The sequence below is a fragment of the Harpia harpyja genome, chromosome 12, assembly GCF_026419915.1.
Source record: "Harpia harpyja isolate bHarHar1 chromosome 12, bHarHar1 primary haplotype, whole genome shotgun sequence".
Lineage (NCBI taxonomy): Eukaryota > Metazoa > Chordata > Aves > Accipitriformes > Accipitridae > Harpia > Harpia harpyja.
In genome coordinates this window covers 44634290-44648701 of record NC_068951.1, presented here as the reverse complement: position 1 = coordinate 44648701, position 14412 = coordinate 44634290, and the positions used below count along the sequence as shown (strand labels likewise).

General features: G+C 50.6%; 1 protein-coding gene across 23 annotated transcripts in view; it reads left to right on the top strand.

Moving 5' to 3' along the window:
• Positions 1-14412, top strand: part of MBNL1 (muscleblind like splicing regulator 1) — a 113383-nt gene that overhangs the window by 68595 nt on the left and 30376 nt on the right. For 21 of the 23 annotated variants that reach the window (XM_052804144.1, XM_052804129.1, XM_052804128.1 and 18 more), the window contains one exon: positions 13675-13845. The exons of the other annotated variants lie outside the window; for them this stretch is intronic. In XM_052804144.1, the coding sequence (XP_052660104.1) occupies positions 13777-13845 (69 nt within the window). In that variant the 5' untranslated portion in view covers positions 13675-13776. The remainder of the gene's footprint in view (positions 1-13674; positions 13846-14412) is intronic. 23 annotated transcript variants of the gene reach the window in all.

The following is a 14412-nucleotide window of genomic DNA, read 5'->3' as shown; positions in this document are numbered from 1 at the left end:
GCTGCTGGTCTCTGCGTGGCCGTACCAGCTCAGCGCCGTGCTGTCCCCAGGCTGCCATCGGACCAAGGCACTCACACCCTGCAGCTGCAGGAGGGGTTTACCTCGACCACCGTGGCTCTGTACTTGGTTTGTAGGTTGGGTTCTACCTTACTTAGAAGTTTTCTTCAATTATATTGAGGCTAGTATTATAAAGGTGGGGCCAGTGGCAGCCTGCTCACTCCTGCGGCCACTGGAAGCAGGAGGTGGGACTGGTGGGGAGGTGAAATTGGGCTGTCACTCAGCAGGACATTTAGGGACGGTTTTCCAGACCAGCGAAGTGTGGTAGGGCAGATCAAAGCATGGCGGTGATAATTGGGGAAACAGATGTGGTCTGAAGGGCAGCTTGAGCTGCTAACGAGGGGAGAGGCATAAAGTGCGGCATCCATCACTGTCGGCCTCTGCGCCTGCAGTTCTCTGACACTTTGCATGTCGCCGGGCCGCTTGCTGTACTCGAGGACAAACTGTGTATTTCAAGGGGGGGTGTTTGTCTCTCCCAATTTTCCATGTGTTTGTTGTAGGCAGCTGCACTGGCATGCTTGCTCATGGGCTACCCCGACCACGATGGTGCCAGGAACGTGGTTATTGTATGTGGAAAGAAGAACCTGCTGGGTTTCGCCGTGCTGTGGCGTATTTTCATTTTATGCATGGAAACCGCTTATAGAAACAGAAATACACAGATGCTTTTCATCTTTTTTACTCGGGCACAAAGCATTGATTATCCTGTCGCAGCATTTGCTCTTCTGCTGGTGCTCTGGAGCTGGTAGGCTTTCCTCCGGTGTGCCAGTACTGCGGAGGAACCAGCAAAGGAATGCACTGCTTGAATGGCTCCAAAACCAACAAAATGCAGCAACATCCCTCTTTATCCCCTCACAGTGAAATCACCGTGGTGCAGGAGGCGCAAACCACCGAGGCTGCGGGTTTTGACACGCTGAATCAGACTTCAGGCTGGACCCCTGAGTCCCCCCGTCCCTCCGCTGTCAGGAAAGTCGCTGGTTTGAAGTCGAGAGCGGTGTGTGCCAAGGGCCAGCCCTGCCAGGGCCTGCACATGGATCAGGGGCACTGGTGACCAGGCCAACTGCCTGGATTTTAGCGAGCTTTGGAACAGCCTAATTTAAAAAACAGATTTTTTTTTTTTAAGGATAGATCCTCAGGATGGTTTGTGCAAAGTATAAAATCAAGTATTTTCATCCCAGGATGGATAACTGTGTACTTCTTGTTTAAAAGGCTGTTTGCCCACCGGGACGGAGTGTTGCTAACAGGTGTGATTTACACCTCCCGTGGTAATCTGGTCCCCAATTAAGGGTTGTGTCACACAGTTATGTGCTCACACCACCGGTGTGAGCAGCTAATGACCAAGCACACCTCGTTACTGTTCAGCAAGCAGCGGGTTTGTCTGGCTCAGCCTCTGGAGGAACCTCAAGGACATGGCTGGGTGAAGGATATCCATACCCTCTTGTACGCCTCTTGGGGAGCAAAAAACAAGCTCCCCACGCATCTGGAGTGTGCAGTTTTGGACAAAAGAAAATGATCACAGCTGTTTCCCCCTGGAAAAAAGCTGAATTCATTTTCCCCTTTCACCTCAAGTGGAAAAACTGTGTTTGCAGAGGATGCAAGCACCAGCTCATGTGCTGCCGTTGGTGTGCCCGTGCCACAGCCCAGCCCTGGAGGGGGCTGAGGGGCCTTCACGGGGCCAGTGCCCTCACCTCCTTCCTCTGAAGACATGCATTTGCCACCGGCAGGCATTCTGGTTGCACGTGAAAATTATTTGGGAGTACCCAAGCCCACGCCGTCTCCTCAGCAGGCTGTCGGGCTGCGAGCCTGGCTGCGGTGGGGAGGTGCCACAAGGTCTGCCTTCACCGGCACGGATGGACAATCTGCCTGAGGGTTCGTTAGCAAGCATTGCTCCCAGCCGGTGGGTTTGGCGGTCAAGCAGCAGCAGGTTATGGTGTCGGACCAGCTCTGGGGAGAGGCACCCGCGGTCCCACAGCGACAGGGGGCCATTGGCCATGCGCCGGAGCGGCCGAGGCGCTGGCAGAGGAGCTGAGGTGCGGCGACTGCTCCTCCGGTGTGTGTTGGGCTGGGTCTCGAAACAGGCTGTGCATCGACATTGTGTAGTGCCTCAGCGATCGTGGTCCTGCCTCTGGATCGCTGCCTGGCTTCAGAGTCGTAAGTGTAGCCATTGACTCACTGGGACCGCAGTTTGTATGCCTCAAGTCAGTAAAGCAGATCCAGTAACTCTTTTCGTTTAATATTTTAAAAGTTTATCTAAATGTATGCTTGGCAGGCCAGCTACTACAACAAAGCACGTGCAAACAGTTTATTTTTAAAAAGCAAACCATAGCTTACGTGTAGTTAAATGTTTTCCTGTAAAACATGTGGGCATCAGTATAAATAGTTTTACCATTTACAGGCAATATTCAGATTTTACATAACAGCCATCTTCCTGCTTGGATTTTAACGCACCGAGCTCTCTGCTGTCGGAAGGAATTTACACTCCCTAAAAGAGGGAGGTGTTTGCGTGTTTGTTTTGGATCAAAAATATTTAATCTGTTACAGCTGCGCTGTTCAGCGTGGCTGCTGGTTTGCCAGCTCTGGTTCGTGCGGATGCGAGTAGGTTGGGTGCCCGCAGCACGGCGGGACCAGCGGTGCCGGTGCGGAGGTGCCAGCGACAGGCAGAGCCCCCCGGCCAAGAGGAGACGGCAGCGGAGCATCCTCTGCTGCGGCTGTTGTCATTCAGTGTCGTGGTGCGTTCGAAATACCCAAAAGTGATTGGTTTAATTACGTCAGTCATTAATAACTGTTAAATAGTATGGGACGGTAAATGTTCATGTGGTACACTTGGGATTTGCAGTGCTCATAGGAGTGTCTGCTGGCCACAAGAAGCCTTTTCTTTTGCTTTTAGGAGGTAGCCTGTTAAATATTAGAGGGTTATATGTCTGATCTTGAAAAGCGGGACTTGGTAACTCTAATGGCACAGAAATGCTTTGTTGAGTCTGTCATAACGTTGCAGGTGGTTAAAGGCCGTGGTAGCAGCCAGAGGCCGTCAGCAGAGATTACAGCCTGCTTCTGGTCGACACTTTTATGTTTAAAAGCCAGGTTCATTGCATCCTGTGGTGTGGAGGTTGTCTCATTGATTTAATGGTAGCAACAACAGCAGCAATGCTGCATGCAGGATCACATATTTAACCATAATTTCACAAAACCACCTGAGGAAAAAAGGTTTGCTCAAAACCCAGAGCAACTCCACAGGGCTGGTGTTTCTTTCATTTCAGTTTTATTTTGTAATAAGCAAGAGCAGAGTTTGGGCCGCAGTTAGTGTTTCCCTGTGGCACTGGAGGGTTGTTTTTACCTGTTGCACACCAGGTGCCCCACGACCACCTCCATCAAGGCGGGGGTCCGGCACCAGCCGCGGGCCATGCACCCCGGGGCAGAGGCGGCTTCTCGCACCCATCCTGCGCGCCTGCGGCCAGCTGTCATGGGCACCTCGCTTCTCTCTCCTGCATCTCGAACCCTGTTGCTAAGCAACAATTTTTAACTGGAGAATTAATTTGGCTTCAGGACATCCTGAGCAGCAATGTACGCTGAAAATTTCAATTGAAAGGCTGTACTTCCGCTGTGTTTATAGGTGACAGTCCCTTTTTTTAAAAATTTTGTTAGCTGAGGGGGCGAGGGGAGGCGGCTGCTCTCCCAGCGGGGCAGCACTGCGGGGATGCAAGTGATTGTCTCGGCTCTGAAGCGAGCGGCCGGCCCGTGGTCAGGGCGAGCAAGCTGCCCGGCGGCCGCGGCCGGTGGTGTCCCCGCCGTGCCGCACAGGGATCCGCGCTCCTCCTCGTGCCGCGCCAGTGGGACGTCGTGGCTCTGCCTGCAGCGATGGGGCCAGCGCCGGGACCTCGGGGAAGGAGCAAGGGGTTTATTCCAGGGACGCTGGGGGAAGAGCCAGGGTTCATGCCAGTAAGGTCTCCACAGGCAGCGAGTGGCACCTTGGTTCTCTTGGTTCTCCTCTGCCCCTGGACTTCTATGGTGATATTTTGATGGTATGGTGTTGGTGGATTGATGAAAAACAAGAAGCTTTCCCATTTGCTTTTGTGAGCAGTAGTCCTTGTATAAACATGCGCAGAGTGGTGTAGCAAGTGCTTGGTAACTCGGGTTGTGCTACCGCAGTGGTATAAAAATAGCATAAATAAACAGACCCAGCAGGCTGGCGCAGCTTAGTTTTAAGACTTTCCCAGACTAACTGCATTTATGAAACTTGTCGGTGCAGATGTGTTTACTTCAGATACGTGGAGGGTGGTCAGTGTTACCTAGCTCCAGCAGCATAGAGGAAAAACTCCGTGTGGAGTAAGGCAACTTGCCCTGGTTGAAGTAAGGGGTCAGTGCCATACCGGGGACATGCAGAGTGAATGGCACACACCAGCTTGCTGAGTCTCTTTGTTTTTTCTGGTTTTATACTGCCGCAGAAGGATAACCTTAAGGAACGATGGCAGGATCACAGTGCTCAGTATGCACTCTCCACTGTTTACCAAAATGATGGCATTAACTGTGATGTTTATTTAGTCTCTGTCCCTTCAAAATTCTTTGTATTTCTACTTTGGCTGTGCCCAATCTGATGTTTGCTGATCCTCCCAAATCAACTCTTCTGCAAAGGATGCCCCCTCTCCAAAACTGCAGGCATCCCAGCACTATCAGTCTGTCTAATCACCGGTAACATTACAAATAGAAATGCAAACACCACGTCACCTCTCTGCCGCTCTCCCGTCATGCAGGTTTGGTTGCAACCGTGCTGTGCCGAGCAGTGTCCCCCCATGGCTGCAGGCGCCCCGTCACAGTCCAGAACCCGTCTGGATGCTAAAGGGAATACTGATGACAGTTACACATTATGTTGCTGCAAATAGCGTCCCTGTGGAAATAACCAAACGCAGGGAAAGCCCTGCTTTGGGAACCTCAGCCTGAAATTCAGGGGGATACTGGAGGTGGATGCGGTGGGCTCCCTGGGGCTCCTTCTGGGAGAGGAGAGTTCATGTTGGGCATCACATTGGGTGATGGCACCGCAGGTGCCAGGCCACGGCGGGGTGGTCTGGGTGCTCCCTGCCTTCCTGTACCCTGCCAGGATTCGGTGTGGAAAACCTCCCGTTGCCTGCGCGCAGGGTTTCTGAGGACAGGGCATCTCGGCTTTGGCAATGCCCCTGCGCGGGGGCTGCTCTGGGATCCCGCAGGTCCCTCGTGCAGGTGGGGTCCTGACGGGTTGTGCCCAGAGGAGTAATGACCTTGTGAGAGCTGTTTGCTAATTAGACCTTATTTATTGCATCACCAGGCTGTGCTTTCCAAGAAAGGTGTAGGCTGGAGCCAAGTCCACCAGGGTGATGATTTTGCTGTTCTTCCTTTGCAGGACAGATTAGACAGTGTTTCTAAAGACAGGTATTGGAAAGTAATTATTTTGAATTTGAATTGGTTTAAAGTTTATGTGGGTACTGAAAGCCATGGATGTCTGCAAGTTCTTAAAACAGCTTTGAAAGCCTAATAGCAACTGCTCAAAGTCAGGGACCTGCTTTTCAGACCTTGGTGCAGATACTTGCACAAAGCGTGTGCACTTTGGCCTGAGTGTGCATGAGATTGGGGGTTCTCACGCACCATACCAGAGCGGAGGTAGAAACCCGCAGCTGCATGCCAGAGATGCCAGGGTCACTGGTGCAGAAGCTGGACCTGGACCCGATGCCACCCTGAGGTCGTCTTTGCAGATTGCATGGTTGGACAAAGGCAACTTGGGTGCCGTTAATTTGTAAACCCACCCGGTGTCAGCAGTGAGGTTGCTGCCGTGATCTCTGCTGCTGCAGTGGGTGAGGGGAAGGCTCGCATCTGGCCTTTGAAAGACTGTTTGCAGGGCACGGAGGATTTTGCCCAAAGCCGTGGGCTGTGCCGGGGCTGTGGGTGAGCATCGGCGCTGTGGCAGCACCGTGCTACGTGCCTCGGCGCTGCCGGTGGGCCACGCTTCTCTGCTGGGCGGCGGAGCCGTTGCACAGAGGGCTCTGCAGCATGCTAAGCTCAAATTATCTTCTTGTTAATTAGTTATTGACTTCTGCTGATATTTCCATTAAATATTCCCTCAAGGAAAAAGTAAAAGTTGTTAGTACCCATATTGCCTAAGCCGTAACTGCAGCAGATGAAGGAGTTTGCAATCTCAGAAGTGAATCCCAAGAATACCTTTTCATTATTAAACATGCAATCAGGGTATTTTCTGGAAGGGAATTATTTTCAGAGAGCAAGAATTTCCAATGTATTTCTAACATTTAGTGTGGGATCTGAAAAGCAGGACGTGCTGCACTTCACAGAAACATGGTGTTGTAGAGAAGAACATGGTAGTGACCTCACAGAAATGGACTCATTTTTTGCTCATCTATGTGAAGGTCTTAAATATCTAGGTGTAACATCAAAATCCAACACATTTGTCAGATGATCCAAGTCTTGTAGAAATACTTACACTGTATTTTCAGAATGCAGAATTTGCGGGGTGATTTTTCCAAGACAGGGTTGACTGTAGTTTCTTTTTTGTCTGAGTTTTCCATGTTTTCTCTTCCACAATTCTGCAAATATTCGCATGAAATGCCTCCTGCTTTGTGGGGAATAAAACCAAATTGCATAGCTGGGAGATGGCTTCTGGCAGTCTGTGGGAGGGCGCCCAGGGGACAGGTACGTGTCCCTGCTCCCCTGAAGGCAATGGGAAGAAAAACTCCTGACCTGACTCTTGATCGCCAGACCTTGATTAACCCAGCGCTGCACCTCAGTGAGGCATTACAGGAGACTGAACACCGCTGGGCTCAGGCACACGCGTCCAGGCTGCGGCCAGGGCATCCTGATCCCGCCACCAGAGCAGACTGCTCTTTACAGCGTTTTTGAGCAATGAAAGTGAAATGTACAGAATAGGAGATAAATTTGTATATTAAAAACTAAGACAAAAATGGAGAGCCAGCATGAGTCTAGAAGATTTACTTCTGTAACGAGAGCAGAAGCAAATGTGTACTTGCCACTGTATTTCAAGTAAGACTTTAAAAGTTTGTGTAGTAGCTGCTGTTCACTAAAAAGATTATACTTCTTCCTGGTATCTTACCAATAATTTAAATGGAAATCTGCACGTCTAAAATGTGTCTGCCCCAATAAATAATTATTATTCTGCAAGAGAATTTGAAAAATAAAGTAAGAAAAACACATTTCCCTGTGGTTGGGAAGTGGTAACGTAACACAGAAAGGTTCCCCTGCCTTCACTCCGTGCCTTCCATGTCGCAGTGGTTTCCCAAATACAAAGGCAAGTGCTGTTGTCTGGCACTGAGAGAAGGCAGGGTGCATGCTGAGAGGCAGCACTACTCATTTCCACCTGTCTAGGGAAATAAATAGAAAACTCAAAGCAAACAGGCATTTTCTGTCAACAAATGAATAAAAAAATAAATATTTTCCTACACACACATTTTATTAATTCATATTTCCAACTAAAAACTCATCAGCACAATAATCTGACTAGCAGTTTTTATAAAAAAGCAGTAATCTTCAGGAAAAAATCTAGATTTCAGGGTTTGGTGTGTAGCTCAACCCCCCTGAGATTAGCAGTAACCAATTTTTTAAGGTATTCAGTGCTCTGTGTGTTTGGGGGGTTATTTTTTATTTCTTAGGCAGCTGTGCAAGGGTCAAAAAGCCATATTTGATGGCTTCTGTGTAGCATCCCGGTGTCCCTGGTCATTCAGGATCGCCCACCCCTGCGCCGGCTCCTCGTGCAGCATGGCAGCTCCCATTCTTCTGCAGCTGCCATCTTTGCAGCTGCTCCCTGTTTGGCTTTTTTCACTTACCCGGCTGCCGCGGTTTTGGCCAGGATGCAAACCCAGCTTCCCCGGAGCATTGGCGGGTGCCGATGCCGTCTGGCAGCGCTGGCGCAGGCAGCGGTGTGTGCTGAGTGCTTGCGAAGCCAGTGGCAAGTCTGCTAGAGCCCTCGGAGCGTGGGACCTGCCTGTGAGTGGCAGGGAGCGAGTGGCAGACGAGAACCTCTGGGCATTTTTGGGTGGAGGTGTAGTGTGTCCCCGCAGCCGGGCCCAGCTGCCTGCATCGGGGCACGGGAGCTGCACCAGCTCAGCATCACACACCGGCGTGAGAAGGGCTCTCGGAGATGCTGCTAGGAGGAGGAGTGGTGCAGAAGGTAACGTGCAGGTAGATCACCTTACAAACAAATGTCTTTTCTTGGCACTGCCCTTGCAAGCCCTCACCGCTTCGTGACATTTGCACGGCGTTCAGCTTAGGCACGTATTCAGAGGTGAGCCTGATCCAGCAGGCAGTGAGGGCAGACGGACGGGCAGAGCCCCCGGGGCGATGCTGGGCCCGTGGCCCCCCGGCTCCATCCCTCCTGCCTCCCCGAACGGTGACGAGGAGGCAGCCGGGTCCCCCCCACAGCTCCACCCCCAGCTCAGCGTGTGCTTGCCATGTGCTTGGCTCAGCGAACTGTAAAAACACGGGCATGGGAAGCGTTGAAGAGCGAGGCAGGAGGCATTACCGCAGAGAATGGCACCCTCGCTCCCCCTGCTCCCTCGGGGTGGCTAATGCCAGACCCAAGCCTAGAATTGGGGGGGTGCGGGGGGGGGGGCGCCTCCCAGGGCCCGCACAGGTCTCCGGGCAGGCGAGTGCTACCCACTCCTCATCCCCATCCCAGTCCCCATCGCCCGCTTTCGCCGAGGCTAGACAGCTTAAAATCCTGCAGACATCACGCTGCCCTAACGTAATGACAGTCGGGCTGGCTCTTTAGTTCAGCCTGGGCTCTCTGCCTGAACGTTGTTGATACGATAGCTGGAGAAAAACATCATGTGAGAGTGGCCCGCGCGTCCTCCCGCTCCGGCATTCCTGCCGGGAGGATGCCGAGCCGCCCGTCAGCCGGGCCGAGCTGGCCCTCGTCCTCCTCGCCCCGCGGGGCCTGTCGGGGAGCAGGGCGCGCGCGAAGGCCGACCGCGGCGCGCGGGGCCACGTTCTGGCGGCGACGCCGCTGTCGGGAGCGCGGTACTGATGGGTGCTGGTCGGTGACAGCGGGGCTGCTTGGCGGGGACACGTGCAGGGAGAGCGCTGGCGCTGCCCTGCGTGGCTGGCAGGCGAGGCCGCGGCAGGGCCGCAAAGCGCGGCTCGCTCGGACCGGTGGGCCTCGGGCACCGCAGTGGGTCCGTGTCCGTGCCTGCCTCCGGCCGCACCGGCCTGGCCTCTTCTCCTGGCGGCTGCTGGCTGGGAGCCGCCGCTCCGGCCGTCAGCTGCGGCGTGAGCGAGCGCCGCGTTTCTTGCGGCAGGAGTCCTGGGCGCAGAAGTAAACGTGGCCTGTCGGCAACGGGGTTTTGCCCAAATATCGCAGCGCCGCGTGGGTGTTTCCCCCCCCCCCCTTCGTGTCACGCTGCGCACCCCGAGTTTCCCTGCTGGCTCTGCCCGTGGCGGAGGCCTTGTCCCGCTTGTCTGGAGGGACCGGAGATCTGCGGCGGGCCTCTGCTGAAGAGCGTGCCTGAGGAGCCTCAGCAGCATTTTTAATAATTTTTAGTCCAGCAGGATTCTGGTAAAGCCCTACCAGTGGGCTGGTATGGCATTTCAGGACACTGCCAGCACGCTCAACTTCCACTTCTCTGAATTTACTTGCTTACAGTAGTCATTTTTATGTGATTGAAAAAACAACAAAGGGTTCAGGAAAGATTCAGAGATGAAAATCCGCCTGAAACTCTGTTGACCAAAGTCACCAGAATCTAGTGAAACACTAATTAAGAAACTACTTGCTCACAGTATAAAGGAGGTGAATGCAGTCTGTGTTCTCGATCGAGATTTTTGACAGTGGTTTTCAGCCTGTGTTTGCCAACTCCTGGGCGCTCTCTGGACCATTTCTAGAGGTCCATGGAATAAAAGAAAGACAAGAAACCCTGTTCCCAAACAGAGAAGTCTGCGTTTCCTATGGAAAATTTGCTAAGATCTGAAAATTAAAAAAGATTGAAGGTTAAACACTGCAGTAGGCTCCAAAACGACATGCAAACAAGAAAGGTGTAAACTTTTTGATAGTAGCTAATGATAAGTAAGCATAAGCGTATTTTACCTGGGGACATGGTATATTCTTGTAGTCTTTAACTCGGAGTACATTGTCTTCCTTAAAGATCAGCTGCTAAGCAAATAGAAATGATGGCCTTGATGGGGAAACAACGGAGGGGGCTCCTTGTTTCCGAGGAGCCAGAGGACGTTGCATTAGATCACTGGAGTGGTTTCTTCTGGCCTTAAAGCATTTGAGTCTATGAAGTACATTAAGCGGTCATGATGTCCAACACATATTGCCAGACTTCAGATCCAGTCTGGAGAGGTGCGGAGCAGCCTAAACCCCACCACTGAAATAAGGACATTGAGTTTAATCTGCCTTTCAGAATCAGGTTTGTTAATTGCTCCTGTCTGATTCCAGCAACACATGTTGTAGTTTCATGTTACTCATTTAGCAGTAATTAAGTCTGATTTTTACACTGTGCTAATGTAAGATATCATCTTCCAGGCAGCTAGTAAATGTGCAATTTTGCCCCGTGTTACTTAGTGGTAGCAAGAATTAACACGGGTTTTAGTATCAAGAGAAAAATTGACATAAATAAAGCTGTTCCAAAGTGCCTGCCTTTTACCTACCATTTCATATAATTGTGAAATGCTTGGGGGGGTGGGGGGGGGGGGGTGCTGAAATGATGTTGGTTTATTTGTGCAAAATGGCTTAAATACCGAACTGTGTTGTCAGTAAGGCATTAAAGGAGAGAACTGAGGGTCATTTTGTCCGAAAGCATCCCCCCAGGCTGAAAGCCTGCTTTCCCCCGAGCGAAGGCGTGCTGTGCGGACAAGCCGGGTGGCAGATGTCATTCCGGCTGGCCTGCCCCAGGCTGCGCTGGCCCCTGCGCAGGTCTGGCCGCTGCTCCGGGCTGTCGGGTGCTGGCTTTGGTCCCCACGGACACGGGTGGGTGCAGCCCTGCCGACAGCCGCCTGCCGCTCTCGCCCTGCGGTGCCGGAGGTGTCCCGGGAGCTCCCACGGGTGGAACAGCAACCAGCAGATGCACATATGCATGCGTGTATATGTGTGTGTATACACACACATGCAAAAACATGGTTTCAATTAGTAGCACAGTGACTAAAATTCACACTCCATAAACACTGAGTCCTGTTGCCACCATCAGTTCGTCTTTTCTACTTATGAATCGTTAATGTTTGTTACTGAAGTATCCTAATCCTTATTTGCAGTAGGAAACTCCATTCCCCTGTAAAAATATTTTCTCAGGCTGCACATGTCTGTCTTATCTGTAGTATAGTTGTGCTTTTAGCTTCTGTGCATGATCTGGCCGCTATCTTGATTGCTTTCCAACATTTGGAGCTGTGTTATTAGGGAGATTTTCTTGCAAGTGACTTCAGCGGTCCTTCCCGTGCGTCAGCTCTGCCGAGGACAGCCCATAGCACCCCTCAGTCCAAGGAGCAAACGCCCGCAGAAGCCCCGTCACGGGGCTGTGTAAGGGGAAGGCAAAGGCCCCACGCAAAAGGGCTTGCGGGACCCCCCCGACTCTTGCCGCAAACGAGAGGGCCGACGTCTGCAGCCCCGCGGCCCAGGGCCAGCAAGGCGGCAGCGAGCGCAGCACGGCCGGGCGCAGGGGTTTCTGTTCGTCTGCGCCTTCCCGCTGTGACTGGCAGCAGTCGCTCAGCTCCTCTGTGTTGTCTCTGGGACTGTGTAATGGAAAATGCATTTCATTCAAGGAAATAACGCTCCGGGATTATGAAGGGGTGCTGGGAAAGATGAACTTTCTTTGCCGTTCATTACAGTAGTGGTGTGCATATACATGGGGCTTTCTGTAATCTTGGTGTGTAGCCTAAAGATAGCCACAAAACTTCAGGTGTTTTTCTTTGTATCGGGTGTATCTTCCTATGCAAGGATCACTCAGATGTCAGTTGAATAACTATGAAAATGAGTTTAAGAGCTTCGGACTGCCAGCAGGAGCGATGAGTTGGGAGGGGGGCAGCAGCAAACCGTTTATCCCAGCCTTAAGGGGAGACAAAAATCATCGTACAAATTAGATTTCTGGCAGATCTTATAACAGGAATACATTTTAACTTTCTGAGCAAAACTGCTGTATAAGGTCAAACTATACTGAATTAATTTGTTTCCTGATAAAAACGGTTTCTTACTTAAATTAAGGCTGTCTTTTGCCTTGTCATTGTTCCTGTTTGGATTTATTTCAAAGATGAATGAGTAAAGGAAAAAAAATGTAATTTAAGGAATCTGTTTTTTTCCAGAAAAGGATTCAGTTCTCCTTTTCTTTTTTATTTTATCGTTGTCATCCCTTTAGTGAAAGTATGGGCTCCAGTGTTACAATTTTAAAGAACAGTTAGTGTGTAAAGCTTCCATATTAATGAATTTGCATTTTCTGAAGTCTCATGGCACGCGAGATCACGGCTCACATGAGAAGCCATGAGAAGAGGGGATTCTCTTCCGCAGGAGAGGGGGTGTCTCTTCCCTGACCTCCCTGTGCCGCACACCATGCCTGAGCGTCCGTGCAGCAGTGCCCTTCGCTCTGGCTGTGCCTTTCATTTTAGAGGTTTTTACAGTGGAGCCCCAGCTGGGGGGACTTGGGGCTAGTTTTCAGAAGTCACCTTCATGCCCAGCTCCCTGTACCCCAGCTGCCCCCCTCCCAGCTGGGACCTCGCAGGTGGGGGCACCCAGAGCAAGAGACCCCACTGAGAATTCACCAAGCAGGGGTGTCTTACGTGCGAAGCTGGTTTACTTGGTAACAAGGAGGTACAGTAGGGTTTGGGTATACATTGTACATCAAATTATTTTTTATTATTTCTTGATGTCGATGGTTGTCAAATTGATGAATGTCCTCTCATCCAAATAAAGTCAGTGCATGAAATTTGTTGTTTACTACATCTGAATTTAATGGAAAATTTAGAAACAAGTCAATTCTGATTTTCTTGTTTGGTTTACACAATTGCAACAAAAATGCATCATATGTAAGAGGTCCTCGTCAAAGATGCTGTATTCCAGGCCTAGTGAAAGCACAGAGCTGGTGCTGCTTTCCTGGTAACAATACTACTTTGACCACACATCTTGCTGTGCGCTCAGTGCTGCTTGTGCCCTTGCACAGCAGAAAGAGAAGCGAGCCTTGAACATTGTCAGAGTAGCACGTGAGCTTTTGTAGGCTCGCTGCTGCAGCGGGACCACGTTTCTTTCGCCGGGTTTCTGGCTCGGCAGCCGCCTGCTTCCTGGAGGCAGGTCTGTGGGCAGGGGAGAGCCGTTCCGAGTCCCCATGGGCATAGCTTTCACTGAGCAAAAATGTGCTCATAGAAGATGGGCATGCTGCACTTTCAAAATAACTGATGTTTGCTCGCCTTCAGCAACTTCTAAAAGAAACTATTTTTTAGAGTTGTACTGCAGAAATACATAATTTAGAAAAGTAAAGCAAGCAGCTGATACTAGAACTGTCAAGTTGCTCTGGTCGGTATGTGATAGCCTAGAGAAGTAGCCGAGGGTGTTCCTCCTAGGTCTGTAGCATCTGTTGTGTTTGTTTTAGCCGATGACATAAGGAGCAAAGATAGGCCTATAGCTTCTGAGCCAATTGTGTCAATTCTCTTCTGCAGGGTCGATGTTCAAGGGAAAACTGCAAATACCTTCACCCACCACCACACTTAAAAACGCAGCTGGAGATAAATGGACGCAATAACCTGATTCAGCAGAAGAACATGGCCATGCTGGCCCAGCAGATGCAGCTTGCCAATGCCATGATGCCTGGTGCCCCGTTGCAGCCTGTGGTATGTGCGCTTTTTGGCTTCGATCAATGAGTACAGTGAGTTGTAGTAGAAGTAAGTTAGCAGGTGTGCTTACATGCCTGTAAAATCCCACAAATGTCAGTAACTGGTGCAGAAATCAAATACAATGAAATGCTGGTCTGTATGTCTTTCTACTGCTTAATTCTCCCTTGCCTGCAGTAATACTGTTAATTTAATTAATTTTGTTAATCTTTTGTTAATTTAATTCATTTTTTGCAACTTCTTTCTTAAAATTAAGAAAGTAAGCAATCCGCATGGGATTTTCGTAAATAGACGTTTCCTTTGCAATTTCACGTGCTCTAGGAAATTCCTGGGTTTGAGAAGATTCCCACTGGATGTTTTCCATTCACTCAGGGGAACCTTCTCAGGAAATTACTTGCTGGAATTGGACTTTGATTTTTACAGCGTATTGTCAGGCAGAGCAGAAAGCTTGCCCCGAGTGATGTATGGTGCATGTTAGTCTGACCTGCTCGATCTACAGCTCAGGGCTGGCAGGAAGAAGTAGTACAGATAATCATACTTTCTACAAAAAGCCAAGGGGTGAGGGAA